Source organism: Lactuca virosa, chromosome 3, assembly GCF_052849685.1.
Source record: "Lactuca virosa cultivar CGN04683 chromosome 3, Lactuca_virosa_CGN04683_v6, whole genome shotgun sequence".
In the NCBI taxonomy this organism is placed as follows: domain Eukaryota; kingdom Viridiplantae; phylum Streptophyta; class Magnoliopsida; order Asterales; family Asteraceae; genus Lactuca; species Lactuca virosa.
The window spans coordinates 138,609,814-138,622,189 of NC_136428.1; the positions used below are offsets into that span (position 1 = coordinate 138,609,814).

At 36.0% G+C, this 12,376-nt stretch overlaps 1 protein-coding gene and 1 long non-coding RNA gene across 4 annotated transcripts; one reads left to right on the forward strand and one right to left on the reverse strand.

The window, feature by feature from the left end:
• Nucleotides 1-3,070: 3,070 nt before the first annotated feature.
• On the forward strand, nt 3,071-7,032 carry LOC145166621 (protein RDM16-like). 3 transcript variants are annotated; one of them, XM_079085637.1, is made up of 5 exons: nt 3,071-3,800; nt 3,965-4,258; nt 4,370-4,942; nt 5,034-5,194; nt 5,996-7,032. In XM_079085637.1, the coding sequence occupies exons 1-5, from the start codon at nt 3,210-3,212 to the stop codon at nt 6,879-6,881; spliced, it is 2,505 nt and encodes an 834-aa protein (XP_078941763.1). In that variant the 5' UTR covers nt 3,071-3,209; the 3' UTR covers nt 6,882-7,032. The 3 variants fall into 3 exon arrangements, with proteins under 3 accessions (XP_078941763.1, XP_078941764.1, XP_078941765.1); XM_079085638.1 differs by lacking the exon at nt 3,071-3,800 and having other exon boundaries at nt 3,965-4,057; nt 4,140-4,258; XM_079085639.1 differs by lacking the exon at nt 3,071-3,800 and having other exon boundaries at nt 3,967-4,057; nt 4,135-4,258.
• Nucleotides 7,033-10,469: 3,437 nt separating this feature from the next.
• On the reverse strand, nt 10,470-11,475 carry LOC145162639 (uncharacterized). Its single transcript, XR_013739223.1, has 3 exons — nt 11,388-11,475; nt 10,767-10,857; nt 10,470-10,590 (listed from the first exon to the last, which is right to left on the reverse strand). It is a non-coding gene; the product is annotated as an uncharacterized LOC145162639 (long non-coding RNA).
• Nucleotides 11,476-12,376: the final 901 nt, after the last annotated feature.

The following is a 12,376-nucleotide window of genomic DNA, read 5'->3' on the forward strand; positions in this document are numbered from 1 at the left end:
GGTTAATCTTTGTGACTCATTTTGAAGAAATGAAAAGGAATTATGTGAATATTATGTGTTTTATGTGTTTTATGCTTAATTATTAGGGTTTAATTAATTAAGACTAAAAATGAGCGTCGAAAATAAATATTAGATAAAACCGATATTTATTAAGAAAGTTGTAGTGGTCGTGACAAGGATTACGGATATGTAAAGAATGCCGAAATCCGAGTTATAACGAAGAAGTTATGACCTATCGAAGTTTCGCGATAAACCGGCACGATGCCGAATGTCGTAAAAAGTGAGTTTTTGATAAACTACTTTTTAGCCTTAGTGATATAAACGAAACTCGTAGTGTTCGATAAACCGAGAGTATGTATAAAAAGAACGTCCAAATCTGACTTCGTATGAGGAAGTTATGATTTTTCGAAGTTTCAGCTTAGCAGTAGACAGCTAAAAACTCGAATTTTAGATCGAGTGATTTTTAGCCGACACAACCTAAACGAGAATCGAAGATCTCGTAAATAGTAGCACAACGGTAAAATGTCTGACGAAAACGGACGTCGGATGAAGAAGTTATGAATTTTTAACGGATTTCCTGTCCCGGTCTGTTAAAAATAATAATATAAAAATTAACGTCAAAATTAGCCGACGAAGTCTAAACGAAAGTTGTAGAGCGTAATTTTACCTACGCGTGCATATAAAGAACGTCAAAAACGGAGCTCATATGCGAAAGTTATGGATTTTAGAAGTTTTGGCGCGAAAATCGAGAAAAATCCTCAAAACGAGGAATTTCGCACACGTGGACTTCGGCCACGTGTCCTCGCTTCGCATCCGACGTGTGTCCGGGAATGGCTGAGTCACCGAAGCCACCTGGCGAGGCGTGTCATGTCCTTCTCGAGTCCGAGGTTCGGTCCAATAGGAGGCTGCCCCGTGTCCGATCTCGGTGTGTCATCAGCAGCGTGTCCGAACCGTAGAGCTGTCCGAAGTGGTCCAATCAGAAGCCTCCAACAGACCCCTCGCATGCGCAGCCACGTGCGAGCCCACGTGCGAGCAGGTGCTGCGAGCCCTCGGATCTACGCCACCTGGAGTCTTCTCTGCCGTTAGATCAGGAGCCTCGCACCTATAAATAGGAGGGTGCGAGATCTCCCGGGTATATTTTGGAAAATTATCACTTTTAGCCCCTAAACCCATATTTCTTTCATTTTATCATCCCCCGAAGCCCCCATATCAGTTATAACCCCCAGAATACGCTACGAAGTGCCCGAGAAGCCCGAAAATTTATCTTTTCGGTTTCGAAGCCCGACCCTCGCAGAGCCCGGTTTCTAAATAAAACTCCCGGTTTTATTAGAAACAATCGTTTTAGGAAACGAATTGTTGCCTGATTTTCATTAAATCAAGTGAGTGTGTAGTTACTTTCACCTTACACATAGATATGAAGTATTTTACATAAAATACGTGCTGTGTGAATATATATTGTTTGTTTATTTGAGATGGGTGTTGAAGGAATGATTTATACAGGTTTTTAAATAATTTAAACTGTATATGTATTTTTATCTACGAAAAATGTTGGGTAAAACATGGGTAGATGAAATAGTGGGTGTGATGAAAGGTGAGTTGGATAGATGAGATGATCAGTGATAGAGATCATGAGTTGAGAGTGAGTGGTGAAATGAGATCATGAGTTGATAGTGAGGGGTGAAATATGAGAAAAGCCCTTACCCAAACATTGGCGTGAGTGGTGCAATATGAGAAAAGCCCTTACCCAAACGTGGGCCCCCGTCATTCAGCAGAGTATGGATGACAACCATGGACTATTCTAGATGGTCCGTGGAACACTAGCAGGCCCGCAACTTGTAGGTGTATGAACTATATGTTCATTTGCTGTACTCTAAAAACCCATTGACATGTATTGCAGGGGGGGAATACCTGTAAATAATACTATCGATAAATGAGAGCTATGTACTTAGCACATGTTGAATAAACCTTGGCAGCTATGGACTTAGTGCCCGTTGTATAAACCACAGTGACGATGTGACTTCGTGTCCATTCCTTAGGGAGGAGTGATAGTTGATTCTTAGGGTAAACCCTTAAGAAATAAATAAGATAATGGGGTTGGGGTAATTCGGTTGATTGATTGATGTTTAAGCATATTAAATTATGTATTGTGGGTTGAAAACCCTATATGCTTACCAGACTTCCAAGCCTGACCCACTCAGCTGTTTATATTACAGGTAGAGGACCCCGAGCATAGTCGGATGATGATGATGAGTGATTTTTGGATTATAGGCCAGTAGTTATAAATAACTGTTGTAAGGCTTATAATGTCTTGTTTATGCTTTTGATCTGTATCGGAACATGACATCCCGAGGTTTTGATATAAAAGGAAATTATATATTTCTTAAAGAAAGGTTTGACAAACTTTTATCATGTATTGTTTTGGGGACCAATTCCGCAACATCTTTTAAAAAGATTTCTCTGATTTTATTTTAAAAAGCATAAATCAAATCGGTCTTTTCTGGCCGATTTCACAATCTGTAATTTTTTTTTATCAAATTTATATATGTAGTATGAAATATTGTTATATGAGATTCGATACCATTATATTGTTTTCCATGATATTTAAAACAATTTTGGATCTTGAGATAAACTCTGCAATTGGAACCATAAAATGACATCATTAAATATATAAAAAACCAAATTGATTTTTTTTTAATTTGATTGTGTTAGAAAAGTAGGATTGATATTAACATGGAGTTTGAAAGTTCATATTTTCTTAAAATAGTAATTTTAAACTTGATTTTTGTCAAAAGAAAATTAAGTTCACAACTCATAATGAAATTTAAAAAATGATATGATAAGTTTAGAACATAATGATCATGCTGGTTTTTATGACAATAATAATAATAATCAATTAATAAACATATCGATGAAAAATAATATTCAATTAATAATTCTATATATGAAAAACAGTCATGAAAACCAATATGCCAAATCCCTTCATAAAATCTCTTACTTGATATTTTGTGTTTTTCTCGAGATTTTATTTGAAAACAGAAAGCCCATGAAATCCTATATATACCAAATCTGGGCTTGTGCGCTGTGTAAGTTACCCAATAAACACCCTAATCCGACTACTTCGATTTCTGATTCTTTTCCATCTCGTCTTCCTTTGTGGTGAACGACTAGAGTTGTACGATTTCACAAAACCCTAGAAAGGATAGAACGAGATGTCGAGCCGGAAACATAGAGATTCCGATCGCGACAGGGATAAGGATTCAACCAAAGACTACAAGCATCGAAGCAGCCAGCACTCCGATGACCACCACCGCTCCAAACACGATAAACACCGAGACGCCGATGGAGATGATCGACGTCGCAGGGGGGAACGCGAGAGATCCGAAGATGTTGAAGATCGGGTTAAGCGTGAGAGGTCATACGACAGAGAAGGCAGCAAGGATAGGGAACCGAGAGAGAAATCGGTGGATAACAGACGGCATCACAATCACAAGAGGAAAGATAGAGGTGGAGAGAGTGACGAGGAGGATCGGTATTACGATGCTCGCGATAAACGAACTAGGGTTGCGGATGAGAGAAAGGAGAGGCGGCGGTTTGAGGACAAAGTTGCCGCTGCTGAGGATGACAGAGATAGAGAAGAGAGGAAAGAGAGGAGGAAATTTGAGGATAAAGTTAAGAAAGAAGAGACCAGTTTTATTGATAACGATGAAGATAAACTGCAACAAGAGAAATTAAACGGGGAAACAATGACAACGACGAAGAGCGAACCTAAAGATGAACACAATGGTGGTTCCGATGCCAATGTAAGCTTCTGTTCCTTTCTCTATTTACAACGGAGTAGATCAAATATTTAGGGCTTTTACACATTCAGAAACCATGATTGTTACACCTGTACGTTAATTGTTCTTCTTTCGCACATATCCTTGTTTATTTATTTTGACTTGTGCTTCATACTTATTGTCTGCAGGGTGGTGCACAGGGATCACGCAGTAAGGCATATGGAACCCCACATGAGACCCCTTTGGCATCCAGCCACCCTCCTCTTCCTCCTCCTCCTAAGGTATCTTCAATTTCTACCAAACATGAAAATGAAGGAGTTAATAGTAACAGATCTCATGAGGTTCCTGGGAAATCCAGTACAGATGGGACTTCTACAGATGCTGGCAAGAGTGGAGGCATCTCTCTCGATGCCTTATCTAAGGCCAAAGCAACTTTACTGAAGCGAAAGGAGCTTGCAGAGAAGATGAAGAAGATCCCCATGGTAAGTCATCAATCTAAATATTAGTATTCATTGTTCATCTACTATTTTGATCAATCAATATTAAGTTTGTATAATTTGCCATTGTATAATTGTGTGTTTGTTATTCTGCAGTTAAACAAGGTTGCAGATTCAGCAAGAGAGGGACTGAAAGCTCCATCTAGTTCAGGATTACCCCCTCCTCCACCACAATCTGTAACTGCTAATGCTGCCCCACTTGGTGGAGGGCTGCCCCAACTTGCAGGACTAACTGCCCCAAAGTTTGAAGCTGTAAAACGGGCACAAGAACTTGCTGCAAAGATGGGTTTCAGACAAGACCCTGAATTTGCTCCACTTATAAACATGTTCCCAGGACAGCTGGCACCAGAGGTGACTGGTCAACCTAAGCCTGCAAAAGCTCCTGTTCTTCGTTTGGATGCATTGGGTAGGGAAGTAGATGAAAATGGCAATGTGGTAAATATACCAAAGTTAAACAACTTGAGCACACTTAAAGTTAACATTAACAAACAGAAGAAAGATGCATTCCAGATTCTGAAACCAGAATTAGAAGTGGACCCTGATAAAAACCCTCACTTTGATCCACGAATGGGAATCGATAAAACCAAGCTTTTAAGACCTAAAAAGATGACCTTTCAGTTTGTTGAGGAAGGCAAATGGGCTAAAGAGGCAGAAATCATCAAGTTGAAGGTATCTACCTTACTTCTGTAATTTCAGTAATTCATTCTTTTCTCATTGGTTTCGTTTTGAATTTTCTAACTGTTGGAATTTGTGATTGCAGAGTCAATTTGGTGAAGCACAAGCGAGAGAGTTCAAAGCAAAACAAGCACATCTTGCTAAGGCTAAAGCTGAACCTGATATTAACCCAAATCTCATAGAGGTAGCTGAGAGAATTATCATCAAAGAAAAGCCGAAAGACCCTATTCCTGATGTTGAGTGGTGGTAAGTTATTTCAGTTTTACACTTACAGCATTTTATATCTTCTTTGGTAGGTCTTTTGACATAAAAGTCCTTAAGTTTTGTCGGTTTTGTCCCTGTGATGGATTTATGGTTGTTAATGTCCAAAATTTCCCTTTTTTATGTTTTTTTTAAACCTGTAATAACAGGATTCAGGGGACAAAATGGACAAATTTTTTGGCAAACTTAAGGACTTTTATGTCAAATTTGAAAAACATACCTAAGGTAAAAACATAAAAGTTTTGTAAAGTTAAGGGTTTCTTTTTGCAAATTTGAAAAACATACCAAGGGTAAAAACATAAAAGATTTTTAACAAGGGCAAAAATGAAAAAAACTTGGGAATTTTTGGACATTAACCACCAAAAAATCGTCACATGGATGTTAAAACTTGCCAAACTTAACTTAAAAGATTTTTATGTCAAAAGCCCTCTTTGGTATGTTCTTTAGCTTCTGTAGAAAAAACAACATTAAGTTGCACTTTTAGCCCCTGTATTATATTAAATTTTGTCTGTATGGTCCAAAAAAGATTCTTTATCTTTTTTGTCAGTGTGCTATATCAAATTTTCTAGCATTGGTCCAAAAAATAAATCTCTTTGCCTTTTTGGTCCCTATGTACTGTAAAAAAGCAGAGTAATTTACACTTTTGGTCCCTGTGCTATATCGATTTTTCTCGGTATGGTCCAAAAATGAATATTTTTGCCTTTTTGGTCCAGAAAAGTAATCTTTTTGAATTTTTGTAGTCCATCTTTCGCTATTAACTTTTTTTTTTAAATAAATAATTTGCAGGGATGTGACAATTCTTGAACCTGGTACTTATGGAAACCTGGAAGAAGGCGGGCCACCAGAAGACATACTAAAGAAAGAAAAGATAACTTTATACCGAGAACACCCCCGCCCAATCGAGCCGCCAGCCGAACCGGCCCCACCGCCACCTCAGCCCTTAAAACTCACCCAAAAAGAACGCAAAAAGCTCCGCACCCAACGCCGCCTAGCCACCGAAAAAAACCGGCAAGAAATGATCCGGCAAGGCCTTCTAGAACCCCCAAAACCCAAAGTCAAAATGAGCAATCTCATGAAAGTCCTCGGCTCAGAAGCCACCCAAGACCCCACCCGCCTCGAAATGGAAATCCGAAGCGCCGCCGCCGAACGCGAACAAGCCCACGTTGACCGCAACATCGCCCGAAAACTAACCCCTGCGGAACGACGTGAGAAAAAAGAGCGCAAACTTTTCGATGACAATAATACCCTCGAGACGATTGTGTCAGTGTATAAAATCAACGACCTTTCGCACCCGAAGACACGGTTTAAAGTTGATGTGAACGCACAGGAGAATCGGTTGTCGGGGTGTGCGGTGATTTCGGAGGGTATTTGTGTGGTTGTGGTGGAGGGCGGGGTTAAATCGGTAAAAAGGTATCAGAAGTTGATGTTGAAGAGGATAGATTGGAGTGCGGCTGTGGAAGATGAGAATATGGATGAAGATGATGGTGATGATGGGGATGTGAAGGTGAAGAATAAGTGTGTGTTGGTGTGGCAAGGGAGTGTGGCGAGACAGAGTTTCCATAAGTTTTTGGTGCATGAATGTAGGACTGAGAATGCGGCTCGAAGGGTGTTTTCAGATGCGGGGGTTGGACATTATTGGGATTTAGCCGTTAATTTTACGGATGAGGTGTGATTTGGATCTTTTTTGGTTTGTGTGATGAGTATGTTGTTGAAGGTCCAAAACTGGGAGAGATGAGATAGACTTGAAGTAAATTTGATGTTATGTTGAATAATAGACACTTATTTTGTCAATGATCTTATCTCGTTCGTTATTATTGCTTCAAGCTGGTGTAGGATTTATCGCAAAGTGTGTTACTATCTTTGATGGAATTCGTATTATAGAATACAATTATATATAAAACTAACTCTAGCAGGAAACTTAGGATTTTATTGGTGTAGAAATGCTTGACAAAAGAAAAAATATATAATAAACTCTTGAAAGATGTTGGTGGGCATAAAAGCTTATATGAAAGATTCTTGATTAAGAGTTTTTCCTTTAAGATAAAAGTTTTAAGCTCGTATTCCTAAATTGAAATTATAGCATGTAAAAGTAATTAATAATAGTAGCTCATAATTAAGAAAGTGAGGGGTAAAGTTGGATGCTTGACCAGAGGCATTTTTTTCATTCTCTATCGGGATCTATCCGAGGAATTGAACTAGTTTAAAAAACATGTAAGGTTTATAGATCTAAAGCAAAGGGAGCGCCTAATTCTGCAGGATGATTCTTCCATGCAATCTAAAATCAACTAGTGTTATACCTAGGCTTGACAATTGGGTTGGGTTCGGGTTGACGGGTCAGAAATCATAAACTCAACCCAACCCATATAATATATGGGTTGACGGGTTGGCGGGTCACAGGTTGGTGAGTTGGAAACCTCAACCCAACCCAACCCATATAACCCGTTTAAATATATAGGTTTGCGGGTTCACAAGTTAATGGGTCAAACCCAAGTTATATAACACGTTTAATAAATAAGCAACACATTTTAAAAAATGAGGTTTTTCAACATAAATTCAAAAGATGATTGAAGTAATTAACATAAAAAATTATTTTCAACATAAATTCATATAGTCGATAACATCCAAATAAAATGAAAAATGAAAACATTCATAGAAAGTGGATGTGTTCTTCATTCGTGACTCGTGAAAATAACGACATGTATTTTTTCTTTTTCTGATTAATGAACCGCAAATACAGATTAGTCACATACGAATACGGAAGGAATACAATGATACAAAATATTACGAATACAGATGAAAATCAAATTTCATTAATAATTAAATATACCATTTTTTTAAATGTAATATATATATATATATATATATATATATATATATATATATATATATATATATATATATATATATATATATATATATACGGGTTGGCGGGTTGACCCGCGAACCCAAGCAGATTACCCAACCCAATCCATGAAATAAATGGGTTGATGGGTTGGCGGGTTGATGGGTTGGCGGGTCAAAAATCTCAACCCAAACCCGTCTATTTTCGGGTTGGGTCAGTGTCGGGTTACGGGTTGGGTCGAGAGTTGCCACCCCTAGTTATACCTGGCTGTTCGTCGGGTTGACGAATTTAAAAAAGATGGATTGATTTTATTTTTTTTTATCAAATGAATGTAGTTTCTAACATATTTACTAAAAATATATAGATTACACAAAAATACATATATTGTCCATGAAGATCATCAAATAGGGGTTTCCTTGCATTTGGTTGAAGTAAAGAAATCAAACTCATAATAGACAAATCATTATCAATAATCAACCCCATGACATAAAAACAACATATCGATTTTACTTTCTTATATAACGTCACACTTTCATTAGTTAACTACCATAACTGAAATACTCTTTGAAGGAGGTTGAAAAAGAGTGGGAATAAGGAGAACTGCCATAACTGAAACACTCTTGGAAGGAGAACTACCATAATTGTATCTCTTTCACCTACAAAATTTTCAGTTTTAGCTCATCCTGCAACATTTGCAATGACTTTATCTCTTAGACCTTCAAGTTGTTTAATCTCTATAATGATAATCTTTTCTTGGTTAATACTTTCATGTTAATTGCTGTAAATCAGACTCTTGATCTATAGATAAAAGGACAAAGATCGCGATCATATTCTATATATGTTCAAGGGTAACTTGGTAATATTAAAATACATGACTTACAACATCATTGAGCCCTAAGATGAGAAAATGAAACTTCTATAATGTCCCCATTGGTTAGGGCCCATAACTTTCCCAATGCCTTTTGTAGCGATTCAATCTTTTTTCTCTCATCACCCATGATTAGCCGGAGTTCATTCGGCCTAAAAATCAATGAATAGTAAATTAACTTTAAAAAAAATTAGTGACATACCTACCAAGAGTGTAATCAGTTTCTTACTCTATTAGCCCTCAACTTTTCAATAGATGGATCTTTGGTTGAGTATATTGACATAACAATAGATCGATTTTTTTTGTATAACATTGTACTTTCATTTGTTCTAATTATAGCATTGTACAATGAAATTCATTACTTTTTGTACCTATATCGTTCATTTGTTCCAATTATACAAACACATACAAACAACTACTTTTCAACAATCTGTTTATATGAACATTTTTTTTATTTTGCAAAAAAAGCAATAAATAACATTATATTATTATTAAAGTTTAAGTAATTCTAGAATTTGTGTTAATAAATGTTGCCTTAATTGGTTTTATTTCTTCTTTTATGGACCAATCTAAAACCCAAAAGGGTATCTTTGTACTGAATCAAGAAAACGGTATTTTTTTTTGAACTACCAATTAATTTGAAAATGAAAATCCACTTCATTTTTGTTTTTATTTATTTGGCAAGAGTATTAGTAGTTTGAACTTTAATTTGATGCTTATTTTTTTCATGGAATTTCATCCTTTCTATAATTCCTTTTGGTAAAATATGACATCTTTGATCCTAAATTACAGTTTATTTTAGTTCAAAACCAAATCTAAACTTACAATAAAAAAATTGTCCATATGGATGGTTCACTTGAACATCTTTTTTTAACGGAAAAAAGATAATATTAAATGCTAACATGTAGCAACCAAAAGTACAAGAGGGAAAATATCAAAAACTTAAATAGAACACATAATGCAATACTAAACCATAAAAAGAAATTTTTCAAAAGAAGCTTAAATTTCACATCAAGACTGAAGCATTGTAAAGATCATGTGAGCTTTTGAATTAATATTTGCAGCAATGTACTTCTAGGGGCAAAAAGGTCATCATAACTATATTTTGAGAGGACCATACCAGCAACTATGCAATCATATTATGATAAAACAATGCCTCCAATACGACATCATCAATGTGATCATACATAACCATGAAATCAAGGACTATGAACATTTAGACTAAAACTTATCACTATCGTTAATTTTTAAAAGGAATCCTAACAGCAACAGACCACACTCTTTTGTCCCATGTAACTACAACATAAAAAAGGTAAAAAAATAAGTCTAGTAATATTTTTGAATCCATTCCAAATAAGCACTGCTTATCATATGCTTGAATAATACTCTAATAAATGTGTTATTCCAAAAAAAAATCTACTATATATAATGAAAACATGATTTTATTAACTTTTAGCATAAAATAATAGAGAGGCTTCCACCATCTCTGTATAACCAATTAACCACAACCAATACTGAAACTCATTCTATAGTTTCTGATTACTGCCATCAGATGCTTTTCCCGAAAATGCTAAAAGTTTAACATTATCTTTGCAACCCGGTGCAAGGCTACCTCCAATAGTTGGAGCTCTATATGTGGTCCAAGTCCATAGTTAAAGCCTCTATTTCTACCTGTTAATCAAAAAAGAGCAAAATGGTCATTTGCTCATATTAATTAAAATAAGCAAGAGCAATTAATATAAAAGATATAAAACTTGTAGAAAAAAATGACAATGATAAACACATAATTCGACAATCTAGCATGTTGTTCCTTAATTCCATACAATTACTATTTTTTCACATGTCACCTCTATCATCTTCTTAGATCTCGTGCAGTACTTGGTATCATCAACTTGTTTCCTTCCTTGTTTGTTTTACATACCCTGCAGGAGATGACGCCTGAAACAAACAAAATTTGCAACATAAAAAAAATAACAATATACTTTCATATTTTTTGAATGATTAATAAGGATATGGCCCTTTTCACTATCAAAAGCTGGTAAATCATTTTCGGAGATGAAAGATGTCATCACATTCAAGGCACCATTTAGAAAATTTTCACTCCTAGCAAACTAAAGTAAAGATTAACCTTTTTGTGATTTGTGAATTGCAATAAAACTGCAAATAATTTTCTTCAGGCTTCGATATGATAAAATAGAAATTATGTAACAGATAACTGGGGTTATCGTTTGATGAAAACCAAAAAGGGCGCCAATCTCCCATATAGATATCCTTGCAATAGTCAAATAACGCTGTCATTTTTTTAATTATTACCAAGATTAAAAAAATATCAAACTTTTACAATATAAAAACCCTCTTAAAGCCCACATTCAGGATTAAACACATTCAATATCACATTATTAAAGTTAACAAACCCAAAATATAACCATTCCATCCATGAAAGTAAAACTTTAACTCCAAAAACTTACCAAAAGTTTCTCGAACCAAAAAATGATGCATCAGTTGGACCAAGGAGTCGAAATCAAGAGTAATGATGAGGTATATGACCACACACCTAGAGAGGCCACGTAGCTTAGAGCCATCCACATCCATGAGTGTCCCCCAACCACGAATGTTCCTGTTAGAGCCATATGTGCAAGAGCCTTATGTGCAACTAGGCACAACTCTTATACCGTTTTTCTATCAGAATAAGCCATGCCTCAATGTTACCCACAGATTATCTGAGGAAGTGATGTCTCTAAAATTTCGGGACAAAAGAGTTTGGTTATCTGTTATGGTAAGAGTGAAAAAGTGTTTACCAAATTAAAACTAAAAAGTTCTATTATATTGGAATTAATTTTATTTACTTATCTTATTAATCACAACGTATTGTCATATGGATACGATTGTTGCTCGAGAGGTGTCCACAAGGCGCAAGGTAGACGATTATTTCGCCTTATTTTTTCAAGTTCTTGCCACGACAGGATTGGTCTAATTTTGCTTCCAGAAACAATCTTTGGCCTGATAAGGGAAAAACATGGTGGGACGTTGCTCGGGTGAGTGACTTATTTCTTACTTATACACATATATTTGACTATATAATTCCTAAGCTTTGAATATTTTTTTTGTTTAACAAGTTTATATTCCAATAAATGTCAAAAATGAGCATTGGATCTTAGGAGAGCTATGGCTCGACACACTAACGTTAAATGTGTATGACAGTCTTCTTTCAAATGATAGCTATCGGTGGCTAGAAAGTGAAGAGTGATTTAAGTGATTTGAAGAGGAAGTGGCTACAATTTTCCAATTTCAAAGTTTTCATTTTAGAATGTTATGCAAAATGGTAGCCACTTCCTCTTCATATCTCTTAAATCGACCCTTACTTTCTAGCGATCGATAACTACCATTTGAAAGAAGACTCTCATATATATTTAACGTCAGTGTGTCGAACCATAGCTCTCCTAGGATCCAATGTTCA

Coding starts and splice junctions, on each gene's coding strand:
- LOC145166621 (XM_079085637.1), top strand. CDS start 3,210: ATGTCGAGCCGGAAACATAGAGATTCCGATCGCGACAGGGATAAGGAT. Junction 4,259..4,369: donor AGATGAAGAAGATCCCCATG/GTAAGTCATCAA, acceptor GTTATTCTGCAG/TTAAACAAGGTTGCAGATTC. Junction 4,943..5,033: donor CAGAAATCATCAAGTTGAAG/GTATCTACCTTA, acceptor TTGTGATTGCAG/AGTCAATTTGGTGAAGCACA.